Source organism: Peromyscus californicus, unplaced genomic scaffold, assembly GCF_007827085.1.
Source record: "Peromyscus californicus insignis strain IS unplaced genomic scaffold, ASM782708v3 Scaffold_22__1_contigs__length_63687245, whole genome shotgun sequence".
Taxonomy (NCBI): domain Eukaryota; kingdom Metazoa; phylum Chordata; class Mammalia; order Rodentia; family Cricetidae; genus Peromyscus; species Peromyscus californicus.
Genome location: NW_026294525.1, coordinates 38,676,981 through 38,698,728, shown reverse-complemented (window position 1 = coordinate 38,698,728; position 21,748 = coordinate 38,676,981). Strand labels below are relative to the sequence as shown.

Genomic DNA, 21,748 nt, shown 5'->3' with positions numbered 1-21,748 from the left:
CTTTGTTGCTTAGCACAGCAGGAAAAGTATTCTTATTGACATTTTTATTTAATTAACAAATTACTTCCATTTTGTTTAATTCATAACTTGCTTTTTATAATTGTGAGCTTGTCATTTGTGTGTCTTCTGATACTATTATCTTGTCGGAAGAAGAAGCACTTTTTATGAAAATTTATTAGAGTAGGGTGACATTAGAAGTTTCTTGCATTCTGCCCATCAGCCTAGGTCAAGAATGCTGGGCTGGCCAAGGACAACCTGTGATGGGAAAGCCAACGTGCATACCTGCTGCTGGTCAGGCCAAAACATGCAGGACCAGAGAGGGTGAGGTCAGACTTGTAGCTTGTCTGGCATTATTTGTTATTTACTAGCTTCCATTTCTTACACAGTGTGGGGGCCCACAGAGACTCCATAGTGAGGCCTTATTCTATCTTGACTCAAGGTCAGAGAGTCCGAGCTTATTGCCTGGCAAGGCTGCATAACAAGATTATTTGGCCAAAGACTTGGTTACCAGATGTCTTGAGTACTAAGGAGGTGTTTACACTTGTTTGTACTTTGTACCTTGACCTTGAGAGGTGGAGGTCTTCTGCCTCTCCTCTTGCTGGTATATAAAAAGGCTGTGAATAATAAACTCAGGGTGACTACAGTATTGACCCAGAGCCCTCCCAATGCCTTTTTCTTTTATGTGTGCACTTCTATTTTTCCTATCTATTATTTCTTAATTCTCACTCCTCCATTCAAGACTGTTCAATAGTCAGGCAGGACCTGACAACCCAGTTCCTGGTTCTGTAAATGAACTACTAGCTGGACATTAATTTATAGTCTAGAAAGTGACATCTAGTATATTCCAGATAGATTTTTTGCATAATTGCTGGGGGCCGGTTCTAATCTACTTAGTGTCCTCAAATGAAACTGGCAGGAACAACTTATATTCGTACAAAGACCATGACCCTCATGCATACACCCACGCAGTTGTAGGCATACTAGATAGCCCCTAAGATCAAATGAAGTAGCCTATTCACCATTCAGGTTTGCTACATGTCATGAAAGTTCCCTGAACGGAGATAAAGACCAGGATATTTACTAACCTGTTATGATGGGAGGTGTTCATACTATCCTTTAAAAATTTGTTTGCACAGAATATATCTTACATTTCTGATTCTCAAATTACTACTGCAACCGTGAGGATTTATTTATATTAAATGATCTGGTGACCACAGGAGTCATCTGGATTTTAATGGGTTCTCAAGAAGCAATCAAACCTTAGTTTGCATGGGGAATTCTATCACCATGACCATTATCACCATCCAAATGTTTGCTAAGAGGACACTATGATGAGTTCCATATTTCTGTCTCCCTCCCCTTCACATCATGGTCACAATTCTGTTAAATAACTCACTTTAACTATATAAACATTGAACATATTTATACAAGTAGCATCTACTGGCAAGCCCAGAAGAAAACAGGGCTGTCCATCTCCCTTCTTCTAGATACACAAATTCCCTTCAGATAATGCATAACATCGGAATTCATTAGGATCCTTCATATAATTACCACATTTCATCATTAGATCATTATTCTTCCTCAACAGTTGTAAAATGTCAAACAAAATAGGACTTAAGGTGAGACACCTAAAATGTAGCTGTTCAAACTGCCTTCCAGTTTACACCTGATCTCTGTCTTGTTCTTTTTAGAGTATGTGTTTAGAGTAGAGTAAGTGTGAGACAGAGTGCCACCTCTTTCTGTTATCATGATGTCATCTCATTGACAATTTCTTTTGATTTTTTGTGTGTGTGGGGGGGGGGAGGTTGAGACAGAGTTTCTCTGTTTAACAGCCCTGGCTGTCCTAGAACTCACTCTGTACACCAGGCTGGCCTCAAACTCACAGAGATCCATGTACTTCTGCCTCCCAAGTGCTGGGATTAAAGGCATGCACCATCAGGCCCTGCTTCTGACAATTTCTTTGAAGTTTACTTCTGGACTCTGAAGTTCATGGTGTACCACATGCTCCTTAACTCCTAGTACATTACTTCTGAAATACAACAGAAATGTTAATACAACCTTCATACTTTCTTTCCCCAAAGGGACATACCTAATGCCAGCTATTTTGGCATCTAATGTTCCAATATAAATAATCCTTGAGCCTCCTCTGGTCAGAACAATTTGCACAAGTACTGTCATCACTAGACCGGCACACACACTTCTGTGAAAACACTGCTTGTTTTTAGCTTTGCCTATAAGTGATAGGATTCCAAACATGAGCCAACTTAAGTTCTGTCAATGCCTTACTTTTTGCCTAGAAATTTTGCTGTAAGTTTGTGATTATCTCTGAGACAAAATTATGCCAACTTGTACCATTTGCCTCCCAGGAAATTCATTATGTGCTGAATTTGCCCCTCTGTATGACCATATTGACTGTTTACACTGCACACGACATTTTAAAATTGTGCTTTCTACATTGAATCATCCATCAGAAGCAAATTAGGGACTCCACTGTGCAATTCCAAATATACAACTGTAAACTTAGCTTTATCATTATGATTGTATGGTGGTGTTAGTAGACTCTTACATTTTCCAATTATTTTCAATGGATGGCTTTGGAAAAGGATGTGTTTGGCAACATGCTGACCTTTTCTTTCACCACCTCCCAAAAGGCAGGTGTATAGAGAGGGTGGTAGAACTACTGTTCTCAATGCACTTTTTCAAATTAATCTGATATTTCAACTCTGAGAGGAAATTTTAGCCATGATGACATTTGAATTTTATCAGCCATCAGTCATGATGCCCAAATATCCCCTGCTCTGTTGACTTTACTAGTAATGTATAAGACCCATTGGAAATTGGTTATATTTTCAGTAAGTCTGGACAGAAGACATTGACCAGGCTCCAGAGAACAAGTTGTAATAGACGTGATCAGTTAAGGCAGTGTGAACATTTGGTTCAGTCCATTTCTCATAACTCAGTAGATAATACAAGTTCGCAAGTGTGTCTACTTTTATTTAATCTTTTTAAATGTGCTTAATACTGTCATGTTTAATGATGCAGCACAATGCCAAAAGGCTGTTATTAAGATATGTTTTTGATAGATGGAGAAGCTCTTTAGACCCAGGAGGCTGTGAACATTCACAATAGCCCTAAAGGTAATCTTTCATGAATGATTGTAGGCTGATAACTCTACCTGGATTATTCATGGCAAGAAAATCAGCAACATAATGGTCCAGCCAGTCAAATAGTGTGAAATAAGAATCTTCTGATGGACAGCCAAGACGACGTGCCAGCCCACACAGTGAAATATCTCATTAAAGGCTCTTTGTTAATAACATTGATATAACCATTAGAAGTCTTTGCTGAAGCAATCTAGTAAATGGAATACAATTTTTGAAAGAGTAAGTTAAAAATCATCAACAGTGTAAAAGTGTACTCTGTGAGTGCACAATATTCTTATGTTCTAATTCCCATTATACAATAGTCTCAGAGTAGAACTATGAATTCAGAACAGAGAGGGAATAATTTGACTGAAACACAGTACTAACTCATTCAGAATACGAGATAACTGCACATAACAAAGTAGTGCTTGGCACCACCTCCATCTCTACCCACAGTCAAAAGAGAAAGTTGAATAATAATAATTCTATATTATACCAGTATCAGAAACTCTTGTGGAGTTCCATATTAGCTGAAAGGCCCTAAATTAAATATGTCTTCGTATTTTGAAATGCAAGTACAATAGCTTGCTTAAATATATTTATAATTTAAAAAACATACTACAGAAAGTTTTTAAACAAAAGTTTTAAAACCCTAAAATACACTGATTCCTATTAAAATTTTTTATTGTGAGATAACATACAATTATATAAAATAACATAAGAAATCCTGTTTTCCCCTTTACAGTTTTCCCTCAACAGTAACATGTTTCACATGTAAACTAGTACAGCCATTGTGGAAATCAGCATGGAGGTTTCTAAAAGCTTACTAAGAAAGCCACTATATGACTCACATATACCCCTCCTGAGTATCTACTCAGAGTACCCCTGCCCTACCATAGAGATAGCTGCAAATCCATGTTTATTGTTGCCCTATTCGCAGTGGAATCATCCTAGATGTCCATCAGTGAATGAAATGAAAGTGTGATATATACGCAACTCAGTGTCATTTAGCTGTAAAGAAAAACGAAACTTGCATGTAAAGAAATGGATCTGGAAAGCAGTATAGTAAATGTTACCCAAGCTCAGAAAGACAAAAATTGCATGTTATCCCTATGTGTGGATCTTTATTTTGAATGTTTATATATGGTAAATAAGAGGTATGAGAGTAGGTATAAATTATAAAACCAGATAGGCTATCCCAAAAGGAGAGTAAAGAAAGATGGGAGAGAGTGAAGAAACACGTGCAAAAGCAGAAAATAGGCTACTGAGGGTGCAGGAATATAAGGAAGGTACTAAGTTTTAACTGTCAACTTGACAGTTAACCTGGGAAGAGAGTTTTAATGATTAATTGTTTAGAGCAGGTTAGCCTGTGGGCATGTCTGTGGCTAGTCATCTAAATTCTCGATTACTTTAGGACACTGGTTCTCAACCTGTGGGCCGCAATCCCTTGGTCAAACCTCTATCTCTGAAATATATTTCCATTATGACTCATAACAATAGCAATGTTACAGTTATGAAATAACAATGTAAGTAATTTTATGGTCAGGGGTCACCACAACATGAGGAACCGTATTAAAGGTTCGCAACATTAGGAAGGTTGAGAGCTAGTGATTTAGGAAGACCCATCTCATTGTGGGAGACACCATACCCTAGGCAAGGGGGTCAAGATCAGTATAAGAAAAAGAGAAAGCTGGATAAGAGGATGCAAGAAGGATATACTTATTTCTCTTTGCTCTGTGGATGACATATGACTGCTTAAGTTTCTGCCTTAACTTCTCCTCATTGAGGGACCTAGAACTGTAAACCAGATGAACTTTTTCTCTCCTAAGCTGCTTTTTGTCAGGGTGTTTTATTACAGCAACAACAACAACAAACAAAATTATAACTAGAACAGGAATTGGTACTGAGGAAATCATAACAGTACTTTTCTTTGGGCCACCAGCTCACAAATAAAAATACGGACACTTATTATTAATTATGAAAGCTCGGCCTTAGCTTAGGCTTGTCCCACTAGCTCTTATAACTTAAATTAACTGATATTTTTATTAATCTACATTCTACCACAGGGCTTTTACCTCTCTCCCATTCTGTGTGTCTGACTCATTCCACATCTCCATGGTGACTCTAGCAGGTGCCTAGAATCATCCAAAGTTCCTCTCTTTTTCCCAGAAGTCTCACCTATCTCTCCTGCCTATTGGCCATTCAGCTCTTTAAACCAGTCACAGTGACACATCTTCACAGAGTGTAAACAAGTATTCCTCAAGAGGAAATAGGGTTATTACTTGGATGAAATTTACCATATTGTTTGGAGGAGAAAATTTTTGTAGGCATTTGGGGGGAGAGTGCCTTGGGCAGAGCTTAGTCGGCCATTACAGTGGGTCCTTGGAAGGAGAGAATGCTAACGTGTGGACATGGAAGACTCAGTTCGTGGTGTCTCAGAGGCAAACAAGGACTTTAGTAAAAACTAGGCCAATAGCCACTTGTGTGATATATTGCCAAAGAATCTGTGTGTGTTGATCAAGCTTGAGGCTGAAAAAATCAGGTGTGCTTGATAAGAGTTCCACACCACTGAGGTGAAATCTATGCCTCACTGGAACAGTAGGAGAGTCTTTCTTCACAGTCAGAACACAGAAACTGATTCAAGGGGACCCGACTACAGCTCAAGCTGGTAACCTTCTAAGAATCTTTCATGTGGTACCGGCTTTGAAAGCATGAGAAATAGAAGGTTGAGAGGGTCATAGAGAACAGCAGTGGCATGGCACCTTGTGGCAGGATCAAAATCCCTGCAGAGGGGCCAGGGAGGGAGGTAAAGCCTTGGTTGCAATTGAGATGCCAGAATTTTGGAGATGACAAGACCACTTGTGGTGCTCACCAAAGACAGTGGCAAACGTGGAATGTAGCTGGACTAGAAGGAAAGCTGTGTGTTCTGCAGATGGCCAAACCAGGAAGACGGGATGCCCAAGCCCTTTAGATTCCAGACAATTGTGTTAAGAATGGATCTCCAATGTTGGGCATTGATTTACACTTCTGGATTTCAGTTTCATCTTGGTATGATTGTTTTTACACCCTAGTTTTTCCCTCTTTGAATAAGAATGCTTAAGTATGTACTTTTTAATTATGCTATCGGAGCCCACAGTTAAGAGATTTTGACCTTTCACAGAATTTTGGACCTTTGGAGTGTTGGAATTTTTTCAGACTTTGGGAGCTTTGGGGAGTTAGACTGTGTTTTATATTATTTTAACACAAGAATTTGGGGACAAGAGGTGGAAAGTTAAGCCTTCAAGTGATGAGTTTGTAAGTCAATTTGGCAAGAGGATGCTGATTTGAACCAGCAACTTGACCCAAACTAATATCATTTTAAAGGGAACACTTTTTAAATAGATTTTTTTTTTCTAATTGAAATAGAATTTTAACACTTCCCCCCCCCTCCCATTGGAAGGAAATTCTTAATGGAAAATTAACTGGAGCTGACTACCCTGTGAGTATGTCTATGGGGGACTGTCTTGATTGTGATAGGAAAACCCAGACAATGTGGGAGGAACCATTCCCTAAACAGAGACTGCTGAATAATTGAGAAGAAAGCTAGCTGAAGTCAAGCAAGCCAGCAAGCAAAGACGCATGTCTTTCTCTCTGCTCTTTATGGTTGGTGTGCTATGACTGACTGCTTGAATTCTACCTTCATTTCTCCTAAGTTGTTTTCTATCAAGGTATTTATCGCAGCAACAAAAACTTCACTAGAATGGGGAAAGAGATGGGGGAAAAAGAAGGAACAACCAACGAAATCCAATTGTGTTTGAAAAATGTTGTAATAAAGCCTAATGCTCTGTATTCTAAAGGAGGGACTGATGTTTGGATATCACTATTCCTGTTGATAGGCTATAAGTACAGGAACCCCACCAATGAGATGATCTTATGTGTTACCTTTTATAGTCATAACCACTTCCCTCTGACCCCCACTTCTTTGCCTCTAGCAACCAGTAGTCCACCCTAGATTTATGTAATTTTATCATGTAACAACTAATACGGTCTGAGTATGGCAATACATGGCAAAACTCTACCACTCAGGGGGCAAAGGCAGAAGGATCTAGAGGTCTAGGCCAATGTAGACCATATTCTAAGAATATGTGTTTTAAGACAAGCAAACAAACAAAATATGTGGGACTACATAATATAAAGTGTGGGGAGCTTGAGAGACAGTTCAGTGGTTAAGAGCACTGGCTGTGCCAGGCGGTGGTGGCACATGCCTTTAATCCCAGCACTCGGGAGGCAAAGCAAGGCGGGTCTCTGTGAGTTCAAGCCCAGCCTGATCTACAGAGCAAGATCCAGGACAGGCACCAAAACTATACAGAGAAACCCTGTCTCAAAAACAAACAAACAAAACAACAACAACAACAACAAAGCACTGGCTGCTCAGGCAAAGGATCAGAATTCAGTTCCCAGTATCCATCTAGGGTGGCTTAGAACCACCTATAACTCTAGTTCCAGAGGATCTGTGGAGATCCACAGAGGTTTCCTAGTGAGAACTTACTCGGGGTACAGGAGTCTGAACTTGCTTTACCCAGCAGGGCTGCATAAGGGGATTTGACCACAGGCATGGTTACCGGGTGTTGGGAAGGGTCTACACTTGGCTGTGCGGTGTACTTTGATCTTGCAAGGGGGAGGTCTTTTGCCCCACTCCTTGGCAGTGTTATAAAAAGCCCCTTTGAATAAACAGAAAAGGGCATTGGGTAGTGATGCCCACCCTCCTGAAGCTATCCTGTGTTTCTGTCTTCCTTCTCATCAACTATCTAATATTTTCTTATCCCTCTCTCATAAGAACCCTTCAAAAGGGAGGAGATGACCTCCCACAGAGATCTGACAGCTTCTGGGCCCTGTAAGCAAGGCCACTGCAGTCACATGCACACACACATAAATAAAAGTAAACATTGTTTTTCTTTTTATTAAGAGATTTTCTATTCATTTTACATATCAACCATGGATTCCCCTGTCCTCCCTCCTCCCACCCCGTAGCCTTCCCCCCCAACTCACCCCCTATTCCCACCTCCTCCAAGGCAAAGTCTCCCCTGGGGAGTCAGCAGAGCCTGGTACATTCAGTTGAGGCAGGTCCAAGCCCCTCCTCCCTGTACCAAGGCTGAGCAAAGTGTCCCAGCATAGGCGCTAGGTTCCAAAAATCTGGCTCATGCACTAAGGACAGGTCCTGGTCTCACGGCCTGGGGGCCTCCTAAACGGTTCAAGCTAAACAACTGTCTCACTTATCCAGAAGGCCTGGTCCAGTTCCATGGGGGCTCCTCAGCTATTGGTTCACAGTTCGTGTGTTTCCACTAGTTTGGCTAGTTGTCCCTGTACTTTTTTCAATCATGGTCTCGATATCTCTTGCTCATATGATCCCTCCTCTCTCCCGTTGATTGGACTCCTAGAGCTCCACCTAGGGCTTGGTCGTGGATCTCTGCAAAAGTAAACATTTTTGTAATCTAAATAATATAAAATTTTGGAATTGGCTTTTGTCAAAAAGCACAATTCTATGGAAATTCTTTCAAGTTGTTGCATAAATCAATAGTTCTTTCTATGCTGTTGCTGAGCGGCATTTTTTGGTGCAGGTGCACACACTGATTCTCTGTGCACTGAAGGACATCTGGATGGTGCCTCACGTTTAACTATTGTGAGCAAAAGTCAGCAGAGTGTGGTTTTAGTGTCTACATGTCTATTCCTTTCTGAAGGAAATGCTCCAGAGTACAGTTGTTGACTTAGACTACAGTTGCATCTGTGGTTTTTAAGAAACCATGTTTCCAGATTGGTGCCACATGAGTGTTGCCCTTCTTGCCCTTTTTGTCTTTGACTTTGATCTTTCAAATTTTGGCTGCACCTTAGGTGAATTTGTTTTTGAGTGATGCTTTTCAGAGTTTGCTCCACTTATTGAATATGGAGGTTCATAAGGATTTTGTAAATCGAGCCGGGCAGTGGCGGCGCACACCTTTAATCCCAACACTCGGGAGGCAGAGCCAAGAGGATCTCTGTGAGTTCGAGGCCAGCCTGATCTACAGAGCGAGATCCAGGACAGGCACCAAAACTACACAGAGAAACTCTGTCTTGAAAAACCAAAAAAAAAAAAAAAAAAGGATTTTGTAAATGGAATTTAGGAAGTTTTCACTCATTGTTTTGTGTGGGTTAAATTATCAGGGCCGTCGCCATCTTCTTTACTTTTGGAAAGGCATGAGCGTTAGCCCTTTGGTTACTGTCCTGTGTGTTTGGTTACTGTCCTGTGTGCCCTGACACTCTGTTCACAGTTTTCCTCTCCTTCTCTGTTGCCCAAAGAGACGATTTCTGTCTCCTGTCATCAAGCCTGAAGATTTTTTCCTTGGGACCCTCCCTTCTCCAACTGTTTTCTTATTTTCACTTCTAAATGTCCAGTGTCTCCGCTTTGGTTCATCTTCATCATTTATAATTATTTTCTGAGACCTGCCTGGATTTTCTTTCTTTTTTCGTTTGTTTATAAATGATTATTGAAGCATTTAATGGTTGTTAATTTAAAATACTTGTCAGATAATCGCTTCCATTGATTCCAATTTTACTCATATTGAGATGCTCCTTGGTTTGATGACTATTTTTTAATTGAAGTTTAATTGAAACATGGACATTTCGGGTATCATGTTCTGAGACTCTGGATTTTAATTAAGGCTTCTGCTTTTGTTAGCTTACCCCCACAAAGTTTTGGCAGGGGAAGGAGAATGCTAGGTTACTTCTGTCAAGTGGGGGCCAGAAGTCCAGCATCCTCATTTAGACTTCATGAAGATTCACAACAGCAAGGGCTGTCACTGTGGCTGAGAGGCAGTGAACTGCCCTCTAACACTAGCCCCTCACTGATGGCATCACAGCTGAGATAGGTCAGAGGACACTGTGCTATTCCTGGGTGCCTCTCACAGACACTACAGGTTAAGGATGCTCTTCATTCCTGATGAGCATTGGTAAACAGTCCTGCATCCGCACCGTATTCTCTGACATCACTACAACAGGGAGGGCTAGGGTGCTCCATCACTGTAGAGTGAGGCTAGGAATTTAGATTCCTCATCCTCGTGTGGAGGAATGGGGGCTCTTCCTAATTCCTAGAAGAAATGAAGATCTACAGTCCTTTTTGGCTTCTTGGGCACCATAATCCAGCCATGAAGGAAGCTTTGATCCCTGCTCTTTGTTGTGATGGCTAAGTAATGAGAATACAGTTGTTTCTGTTGTTTTTCCTGCGGCATTGGCTACAGAAGGGGTCATCATTTATTAAACTGTTTCCTGGTACCCTGCCTCTTTCTTAGTTCTTTGACGAGAGAGAACAGGCTTCCCTAAGGGCTTAGGATTCAGTTCTAGACTCTGAGATGCTCAACTCTGAATCTAGTGTCTGTGAGACCGAGAAAACACAGGAGAGAAAACAAACAAGAAAAGAAATAGGGGAGGGAAGAAAGGAAAGAGGGTGGAAGGGACTGAGTGGAAGAATTTACCTTTTATCCCTCCTTGGAGAACAAGGTCCCTTGTACTACTGACTTCTTCCTACCTCTTCAGCTCTTAAGTTGGCTGCACATTTGATGCTCAGGGTTTTGACTTGTGCTTAGTTAGAAGGGCTAAGAATAAGAATTGCTCTGACAAATTCATCTTTCTAGAAACATAAGCTCAAACTATAACATTTTAAACACTGAGGTTGTTACGTGTTACATTATCAAAATTCAGTATTTCTACATACTTGCCAAAGAGTTTCCCTTTCCTTGAACTCTTAGCTTCTAAGTGAATGTCTAGGACATCCAATCAGAGTTGAGTCTGTGGATACAAAAAGGAATTTTTATCTGATTTAGTTCTGGAGAGAAAAATATTATTACCAGGTGAATTAGAAGTGAACAAATAATAAGACACATGAAGATGGCAAGATGAGTGAATATAAAATAATTTTGACTTAGCTGTACTTCAGATGACAAAAATGAGCGACTCAAATACTTTTTTTTCTCCTGAGTAACCATTCCTTTTTCTGGCACAATATCACGTGATCTTCCATTATTATTTTATCCATATTTTTTCTTTTTCTTTTTTCTTTTTTTCCTTTTGAGACAGTGTCTCTCTGTGTAGCATTGGAGCCTATCTTGGAACTCTCCCTGTAGATAAGGCTAGCCTCAAACACAGAGATCTGCCTGCCTCTGCCTCTTGAATGCTGGAGTTAAAGGCATGTGCCACCGCCACTTAGCTTATTCTATTCATATTTAAAGAAGGAACAAAGTAAAAAAAATTCCTTTTGGACATTTATCTATTCTTTTTTATTTGTTTATTCAATTTTTTTTTCTGTTTTTACATCCCAACCAAAGTTTCGCCTCTCTCTTCTTTTCCTAGTTCCTCCCTCCCTCCCTCTTCCCCCTCCTCGAATCCTTTCTTCCTCTTCTGTTTCTCTTCAGATACAGGGCAGACAGCCCTCCTATGGATATCAGGCAGCAATGGTATATCAAGTTGCAATGAGACTAGGCAACCCCTCTTTTATCAAGGCTGGATGAGGCAATCTGGTAGGAGGGAAAGGGTCCCAAACGCAGGCAACAGAATCAGAGACAGCCCCTGCTCCCACTGTTAGGTGTCTCACAAGAAGACCAAGTTACACATTTGTAACATATATGCAGAAATGGAAGGATCAGGTTGGGGGTAGGATGGAGGGAGAGACTACTGAGAGAGACAACTGGAATCTGGGGCATCTCCAAGATAAATTCGAAACCTAGAGCAATGGAAATTTCCGGGGATCTATGAGGGTGAACCTAGCTAAGACTCATAGCAATAGGGGACATGGAGCCTGAACCTGCCATCTCCTATAACCCTCCAGTAGAGAGTCTGGTACTCCAACCCAACCACAAACCCTTTGACCTACAATTTGTCCTACCTACAAGATGTGCTGGGGTAAAGATGGTGTAGAAATTGTGGGAGTGACCAACTAACGATTGGTCCAGCTGGAGACCTTACCCTGAATAGGCCAAGGGCCAAGATCCAGAGGCAGGATACCCCTAGACCTAGGATAGAGCCAAACACAACTGCCAAAAAAAAAAGTCAATGAAATGATTCCTAATGGTATTCTGCTAGCCCAGCTGTTACCAGAGAGGCTTTATCCGTCAACTGATGGAAGCAGATGCAGAGACCCAAAGCAAACATTAGGCAGAGCTTGGGAAATCCTGTGGAAGAAGAGGAATGATTGTAGGAGATTGTAGGAGACCAAAAGAAAACATACAGAACCAACTAACCTGGGCTATAGGGGCTCACAGAGACTGAACCCCCAACCAGGGTGCCTGCATGGGACTGAGATTTATTTATTCTTTTGTGTATGAGTGTTTTGCCTTCATGTATATTTGTGTGCAGCATGCATACCTAGTGCCTGTGGAGGCCAGAAGAGGGTGTCTAATCCCCTGGAACTGGAGTTACCCACAGTTGTGAGCCACCATGTGGGTGCTGGGAATGTAAACAGGGACCTCTGCAAGAACAGTCAGTGCTCTTAACTGCTGAGCCATCTCACCAGCCCCAACCATTTCATTTTGATTACAGTAACTCGGATCTGTAACAATAACCTGAGCTACTATCCTCTTCTTCGTGCCCAATTGCTTCTCTTCAAATGGTCAGAACGCCTCTGCCCTGGATCCCTTTCCTACTCTCTGAACATTATCCTTATTTCCCAGTTCTTTTCTGAACACTTCTTAGATAATGTTGTCTCACTTGTCTTTTGCCCACTGTATTCTCTCAGAAAGCCTTTCTATGGCTCTGGGATTTGCCGCAAGCATGCCAGCCTACAATCTGCTCCAGGAATGGCCCGCCATCTCGTAGGAGAATTAATATACTAATCTAGTCTTAAAGAATGAGTGGATTACTTTAGGTGCCAGGCGAAGTTGGGTAAGGAGGGAAGAGTGTGCAGGATTAGCACTCTCTGTGGGCACAGTGGGAAAATGAGTTAAGGGACAGGAGAGAGGAAAACACTATTTTGTTTTCCTGCAAACTACTAACAGCTTTCAACGGGACTGACTTCTAAGTAGGCGTGGTAGAAAGGCAGCTAAAATGCTGGGCACCGCTTCAAGAGGAATGAGGACTCAGGCAAGAAAGTTACGCTTTCTCAAGGGCTGCCCCTCTTCAAGAGGAATTGGATACACACTGGAACCATGCTGATTAGATCCTGATCTGCCTGTACAATTTCCATGTCTGCTGCTCTAGGATGAGGTCCCTAAACTTCCATCAGGTAGAACTATGGATGATTGCCTTAACGTACACATAACTTTCCTGCTTCGGGATCTCACTCCGGAAAAGCAACTTTTATTACTTGTCTTCTGCAAAAATACATGTAAGTTGATCCAATGGTGGTTGCAGGGATTAATGAACCAATGCACGAAAGCAACTGTACTGCCTGTCACCTATACAATTTTTTCCCTCCTGGCTACTTCTCAAATCTACTTCAAATGACAAATTCTGCAAGATGGCACATTCCTTAAGGCTAGGACTGTGTCTAAAATAGTGGCTCTAACCAAGGGCAATTTTGCCCTTTAAAAGGGACATATGGCAATGTCTGGAGACATTTTTTGATCGTCTCAGTGGTTGGCTGTCTTTGTTGTAGAATGGTCCTGTTTAAATGCGCACAGCTTCCACCGTGGAAAGCTGCCTAATCATAAATGTCAGTTGGCAACCCAGGGTTAGTCTCTATGGTGGCTTAGGTAGCATTTAAGAGATGCACGGATTTAGAAACATTGGAGATTATTAGAAACTACGAAACTCTCTACTGTGGGTAAATTTTATAAATTGCTACTGGAAAGACAGAATTAAATTAGAAATATATAGGTGCAGGAAAATTGGAAGATAGCAGAGTTTCTGAATCTGATGAATTGGGGGAAAGCACATTTACATTTGTATTTAGAGGTGACCAATTTAAAAGCTAAACTTCTTTTAATCAGCAGGCTTTTATAATGGAATGCAACAGGATTTACTTTTGTATCAAAGGAGCTCCCCTGGTAGTTAGAGAATGCAGCTGAATACAATTATAAGCTCACTGATAAGCAGGATGCAGGTCCTTAGCTGCATTCAGGGAGAGTACACTTAATAATTGAGAATCTAGCAGCGACACCTTAATGAGGAGTTTAAAAGCGCACTGGCCCTGAATCTCAGAATTTGTCAATACTTGTTACCTAGATTTTCATTTCAAAGTAATGAAGTGATAAGTAAGAATCAAAAGGAAAGTTTGTGATTGAGAAAAAATTGCTTTACAAATAATTCAACAAGTACTTAAAGCCTGAAATAAGAGATTAAACCATTGATAAGTCAGTAAAACTTGGCCACATATAGTAGAAACATAATGTGGTAGGGGAAGTAGAGAGTTACAGGCAGTACCTAAGGGACTTAGACAACATCCCAGATAATCATTAACTAGCTAGGGCCAGACCCAAGTCCCAAAGATACAATAGAGAATAGAGCCTTCCCATGGCTCTTGGCAAATAAAAGATTAGAAAAGGTTAATATAATCCCATGTAAATGCTCAAATCACTGTGACTTTTTTTTCATTTTTATTGTTAGTTTTTATAATTGTGCTCTAGTTTGCTTTCTGTTGCTGTGATAAATGGCCTGACCAAAACCAACTTGAGAAGGAGAGGGTTTATTTGGCTTACACTTTGAAGGAAGCAGTCCATCAGTGACGGAAGTCTGGGCAGGAACTCAAGCAAGAACTGAAACAGAAGTCATGGAGGGATGCTGCTTACTGGCTTGTTTCCAGGCTCATGTTCAACTGCGTTTCTTTTTACATCCCAGTCCCACCTGCCTAGGGATGGCTTTACATCCCAGTCCCACCTGCCTAAGGATGGTTTGACATCCCAGTCCCACCTGCCTAAGGATGGTTTGACATCCCAGTCCCACCTGCCTAAGGATGGTTTGACATCCCAGCCCCACCTGCCTAAGGATGGTTTGACATCCCAGCCCCACCTGCCTCAGGATGGTACCACCCATAGCAGGTCCTCCTACACCAACTAGCAATCAAGAAAATGCCCCCCAAGACATGCCCACAGGACAATCTGGTGGAATCAGTCCTGCCACTGAGGTTCCTTCTTCTCAAATGTGTCAAGTTAACAACAATTTAGACATCACAACAACAAAAAATGGATTTTGGATAACCGAGTGGTCATCCCTAAAACTATTTATTTACAAGAAACGCAAAACAGACTCATCAGGTTGTATTTATATAACTATTCATTATACATAAACAAAACAATGTATTTATCAACTAGATGGATACAGCTGGAGTCAAACATCCACAGTAGAGTCGAGATCCCAGTGACGATCATGTTGGAAGCCCACATGGGAATCTAACTGCTTGTCCTTGAAATGCTGCTCCCCCAGGGAGGTCAGACACTCTGGCTTTTGTGTGATGTCTAAAGCTTGTCCATTTTGTTTCAGCTGGCGGGCTTCATCTACGCCTGTTACGTTGTGAAATGTATAACTGAAGAAGAGGACAGCTGTAAGTATTAAAACTCTGCTCTGTGTCTTTCAAGTTCAAAGCTTCCCTTAGTGCTTCCTCCCCGGCCTTCCTGCTCTGAGACAATACCCCTCAGCACCCCTCAGAACAGATAATAAGCCTTTGGTGCCCATCATGCTAAGCTAGTCTTCACAAAAGAATCAGCATACTAAAGAAACAGAGCAGCACTCATTTTGGAAACATGCTTTTCCCCTTTCATTGAAAAGTATTTCAAAAATCTGTTCTTAGAACAATTCTAGTAGAGACTACAGATGGGAGATTAGAGACAGACGTGAATTCTAAATGCAGTTAGCTTGAATATTTTCCTTTGTTACAGTTCAGTTATTGTGTATTGCTAATTAATCAGTTTCATCAAGGACTACCAATCTCAACAATCAATAACTTGTAATAGTTCTTAAAACTCTGTCAATAATTGAATTCCTAATGGAAATCAGTTGCTATGACAATGATACGTATGCCATGATCTGAGATGGCATGGCATAAAATGCTATGATATGATCTGATATGGCATTGTATTGGCATGACATGTTAAGATATGATGTGATATGGCATAATCTGATATGAAAGATATCTGATCTGATATGACCTGATCTGGTATGTTATGATATGATATGGCCTGTTAGGGAATGACATGACATGATATAACATGAGATGATTGATATGATATAATATGACCCATGCTAAAACATTTTGAGTAGTGGGCCAGGACATGGTTGGCTACTGTGGGAAAGGGAAAGCTGGGGTCTGATGGGTTCCTGGATGTCTGTTATAAGTGAATGAGTACATAGAAATGCCCCTTAAGGAATGTAGAGCAGGGACACAATAATTGTCTGAGTGTAGACAGGTTGTTTGAGGTGTAAGAGAAGGTATGCAGCAAGCACTCATCATATGCACAAAAGCCTTATTCAGAGACCATGGCCGATAAGAGATACAGGGATTTTTAAATGTATGGACCTAACAGGCCATGTAATCGGCATCTTTCCAGAAGAACACTTTGCAAAAGAGATTCCTGAAATGCTCATGCTCATTTTACAAGTCTAAAGACAAGCAAATTTGACACTGAAGATTCAGAGTGCTTATTTGTACACTGACGTCCCTGAGAGTGGTCTAATAAAGAAGTATGTGCAATTTTTCCTAATTGAGTTTTGTTAGCATAGTACTAGGTAAGCAGAGCTGACAATACGGATCAAAGAGAGAAACAGAAAGATTTTCTCTATAGTCACAGTTCCTTAGGGAGAGTACAGCTTGTCCTGAACTGTTCCATAGGGAAGATAAAAAGGGTAGTCTTAGGACAGAAAGTAACAATGATAGAACTACCGTGAGCTGAGGCATGGTAAGCATGTAGGACTGACTAGTTGCTCTTAAAGGGAGTGTGCCTAATGAGCTAACTAGATGGCTCAGTGGTTAAGAGCACTTGCTGCTCTTACATAGCACCTAGATTCAATCAATACCCAGCACCCACACTGCTGCTGTTTGTAACTCTAGTTCGAAATGATTTGACTCCCTCTTCTGGCCTCATCTGGCACTGCATGCATGTTGTACATAGTATCATAAGGTAAAACACCCACACACATTTTAAAAAATAAAAATGATCTGCCTAGGCCAACAAAAAAAAAAAAAAAAACCCTGATCACCTAAGGTTGATCCCCAGAACCCACATGGTTGGAAGGAGAGAACAAACCCACAGGTTCTCTAACCTCTATGCACAGGTAAATTAAATAAATACAATTTTCAAAGAGCAGTGCCCTGTGAAATCCATGTTCACAGTCACTAGTAAAGCAGCTGGTTTCGAGCTATCTAAAATCCAAATGTGTTTTATAATAAGCTTAAGAACAGCTAGTGGGTTTTGTGGATGTTAAAACTTTGATTTATGGGAACTAATATATGAATAATACAAGGCCCAAATATTGGTATAAAGAACCCTTTCATAAAAATTCTTAATATGTCAGAGAATGCAAATTCTAAGGATGTGTCTTAGGGAATTCTTTCCTAAGTAAAAGTTTTTCCAGTATCATGTAAATCCAAAGAGATTAGATGTTTCCAACCTCTTCAGATGAATCTTCTGCCACAGCATCTCGTAAAATGTTACCCAAAACTTCTGAAAGTAATGTATTTTATCTATTTTGTTATCTCCCTCATTCCTGCTTTTATTAATCCAGAGTATAAGAAGCCATTTCATGAACAAGTTTCTCAGGTTGGTCTGAGAACTTAAGGAAATCTTTCTCTGTCTTCCAGTGGCCATTGGCACTGAGCTTAGATGCTAACAGGCCCAGTGGACAGTCTACAGATGTGTATCAGGGCTCCTTGGGTACAGTGATCTTTGGTGACTTCTAATTACGTTTGTTTGTGGTCATGTCCAGCAACCATCAGGAATGTTTACACAGCCAACTGTCGACTGGTATTTCTCACACATTACCATCGTCTTAGCCTCTTGCCATGTGCTTATCTGAAGATCCTGCCCAGAAATCCGACTTCTAATAATCTTATGTCAAGAGTTGAAATTTTTGTCCAACTTTGGGAAATCATAAAGAAAATTATTTTGACCCTTAATTTTTATGAAAAACAAAAAGTGTCCTCTGAAAGCAAGCCTTGGAGAATTTGAGAGAGGTTTGATGTCTGTGCAACACTAAGGCCAGTGTCAGGTCTGCTTGAAGCCACCTGCTTGCCAAATCAGTGACGTCTCCATCCCTAAGAAGACAGTCCAGGTTCCCTAACTTGGTGAGAACACACGGTAGAGATGAGGTCAGGCTTCTGACTGCTAGGTGAATAAAGTAGGCTTGGGGCTGACCTGCAGTTGAACAGCTCTGTGCTCGGTGCTCACAGACAGGAGTGTACCCAGCCAAAGTCAGAGGGAAGAGGCATCAACTCCCAAGGAACCATGAACCAGGAGCAAGGACACACGTTAGACTCTAGGACACAGTAAGACATAGAGGATGCTAAACTGCACAGCACAGGGATGAGGGGAGGAAGGGAGGGAGGGAGAGAGATTGAGAGTGAGAATTAACGTTCCAGGCTTCTTTCACACCTGCTACATAGCCAAGGATGACTTTCAGCCTCTGATCTCCCTGACTTCTCCTCCCAAGTGCTGGGATTGCCAGTGTGCCACCATGCCGTGTTTGCGCCACGCTATGAATTAAGCTCAGGGTCTCATGGGTACTCAGCGAGCACAGTACCTACTGAGCTACACAGCTCGCCTTACAGCAGCTGCATTAATACAAACATCTCTTTCCAGTGGAAAACCCCTGAACCTGGACTTATCTGTGTTTGACCCCTTCCTCTAAACCAGAACTGCAGCCTGGCAAATGAGCTAAAGGCACACAGTCACAGCACACCACTGCCACCTGCCGTGCACACTAGAGTATGACATCAGGTAGTGTGACGAGGATGCGCTCCTGCTTTCTATAAATCACTCGGGCTGCCATGATAACATACCACAGCACTGGCAGCTTAAACAACAGAAACTCATTTTCTCCCAGCTCTGGAGGCTGAACCTCCAAGATCAAGGTGTTAGCAACGCACTTTGTCCTGAGACCTCTCTTTGCATTTTCAAAATCCTTACATGGCCTTTTCCTCTTATTTAAAAATTCCAATCCAATTGGACTGCTGCCCTGGCCTGATGTAGCAGGAATCTTAAAGGGTCTTATTAATAAAAACAAACCCAGCCAGGTATTGGGGTGAATGCTGGAGGATCAGAGAAGCAGAACAAGCCACAGCCGCCTCACCTCACCAGTTCCTCAGCTGATTCTGTTTCCTCAGACTGGAAGCCTTTGAGTCCTCATCCAAATGGATCTCAGCTGAACTGTTGCTCAGAAGCCTAAAAGCTTAACCAGCTCTAGTTCCTTGTTCTCATGCCTTAAATATCTTTCTGCTTCCTGCCATCACTTCCTGGGATTAAAGGCTCTTGTTACCACGCCTGGCTGTTTCCAGTGTGGCCTTGAACTCACAGAGATCCACCTGGAATGCTAGGATTAAAGGCATGCGTGTCACCATTTTCTGGCCTCTATATCTAGTGGCTGTTCTGTTCTCTGACCCCAGATAAGTTTATTAGGGTGCACAATATTTTGGGGAACACAATTATCACCATACCCTGATGACCATATTTAACTTTAATGAGCTCTTTAAATGCCCTGTCTCAAAAATGTCACGCTGAATTTTAAGCCTTCTGCTCATGAGTTGAAGGGAGGGGACACAAATAAGGTTATAACACATACACACACATACGATAGTACACATGCATGTGCACACATACATGCACATGAACTCACAGTATGTTTCTTGGATGTATGAGTATATTTATGGGGCCAGAGTAGACCTAGCCTTAGATTAGAGCTTTGGGGTGCTAACACTGCCCACCATGCTTGCATGCTCACTGCCATCAGACAGGAAACCCAGCCATCACCTCCAACTGTGACCTTGTTGACTCTTAGATGGAAAGTTCCACACCAGGAAAAACTAAAACCTTGAACTCCAGCTCAACCAGGCACCCATCTCAGCACAGTGACCCTCACACCACGTGTGGGTGTGTTTGTTCTGCCTAAAGAGGACAGGCTTCCCCCAGGAGAGTGGGCGTCCTTACTGTGCTCTGTGTGGCCAGCTCTCCTGTCTCTGGCCATACAGAGTTTTCCTTCTAGCCCCAAGTCTCTTCCATCCCACTGTGTTTCTTCCTGTTTACAAACATCTGTAAAAGAAATGGAAGTGTCAGAGATTCTTGGTCTTTGGGACTTTTATCTTATACGTGGCTCTTTTCTCTTTCTTAGTTAGACCTCCCCTCTCCTGCACAGCTGTGGCTTGTACCACTTCTGTGACACAGATAAGAATTTATCTTTATGTGTCACCTGCTATTAAAAGATCTTTACAGAGGCCGGGCGGTGGTGGCGGCATACGCCTTTAATCCCAGCACTCGGGAGGCAGAGCCAGGTGGATCTCTGTGAGTTCAAGGCCAGCCTGGGCTACCAAGTGAGTTCCAGGAAAGGCATAAAGCTACACAGGGAAACCCTGTCTTGAAAAACCAAAAAAAAAAAAAAAAAAAAAAAAAAAAAAAAAAAAAAAAAGGGAATGGGGCTAGAGAGATGGCTCAGTGGTTAAGAGCACTGACTGTTCTTCCAGAGGTCCTGAGTTCAACTCCCAGCAACCACATGGTGGCTCTCAACCATCTCTGGCACTTATAATAAATAGCTAAACCTTTAAAAAAAAAATCTTTACAGAAAGAATCACTAATCCATGGCAGGGGGGAAGTCCTTCAATATATGACTTCTCAATTTTCATTACTGTTTTTTTAAGTATTGCCATTAGCACAAAGTGCAACTAAATGTTGGTCTCTTGCACATGCATCCATTTTTGAGTACCCTTTAAGTACATTTTCTGTATATGTGGGTTCCTTTATTTGATGATTCAACCAATGGTAGATAGGAAATATTTGGGCGGTGGAGGGAGTGCATTTGTACCAAATATGTCCAGGCTTTTTGCCCTTGTTAAAAGTTCCCAAATAGGATAACAGAGCAACTTTTATCACACAGAGCATTTGCACAGCATTGGGTATTAGGAATGATCTAGAAATGACTCCGTGTACCCCGCAAGGTGTGTGTGGGTTATATATAAACTTTGTGTCATTTTTTCTAGGGTACCTGAGCATTTGTGAGTTTTTGTATCCACAAGATGGTCCTGGAATCCCCATGGTTACTGAGGGATGACTGTACCTACTACCTTATCTAATGGAGATGCAATGTATTTCCAAATGTTATTCAATATTGAAATCACCTGGGAAAAAAGATGTGGAATGTCATTTAAAGATAATAACCTAAGGGACTTATTCTGAAAGCAATATTGGAAAATGAATTCTAGCTATTTAAATTTGGAGTTAGACACATACACATGCCCACCAACTAAACGCAAATGAATAAAAAACCTGTCCAGAATTCTCTGAAGTCAAGTAGCCTAGGGACAGAAGTCACAACTGATTTATAGAATCTTTCTTTTAAAAATGAAAACCACAGAAAATTATTCACTGCTTTCAGGATAATAATTTTCTATTATTTTTGTTTGATTTTTCTTCTCAAGCCTGCTGGCCTGTAGTATTTATCAAACTACATTCTGTATGGTTTGAGCA

General features: G+C 41.3%; 1 protein-coding gene across 3 annotated transcripts in view; it reads left to right on the top strand.

Moving 5' to 3' along the window:
- Nkain2 (sodium/potassium transporting ATPase interacting 2) overlaps window positions 1–21,748 on the top strand; it is a 1,070,529-nt gene that overhangs the window by 1,026,329 nt on the left and 22,452 nt on the right. For all 3 annotated transcript variants that reach the window (XM_052751299.1, XM_052751298.1, XM_052751297.1), the window contains exon 5: window positions 15,564–15,624. In XM_052751299.1, coding sequence (XP_052607259.1) covers window positions 15,564–15,624 — 61 coding nt within the window. The remainder of the gene's footprint in view (window positions 1–15,563; window positions 15,625–21,748) is intronic.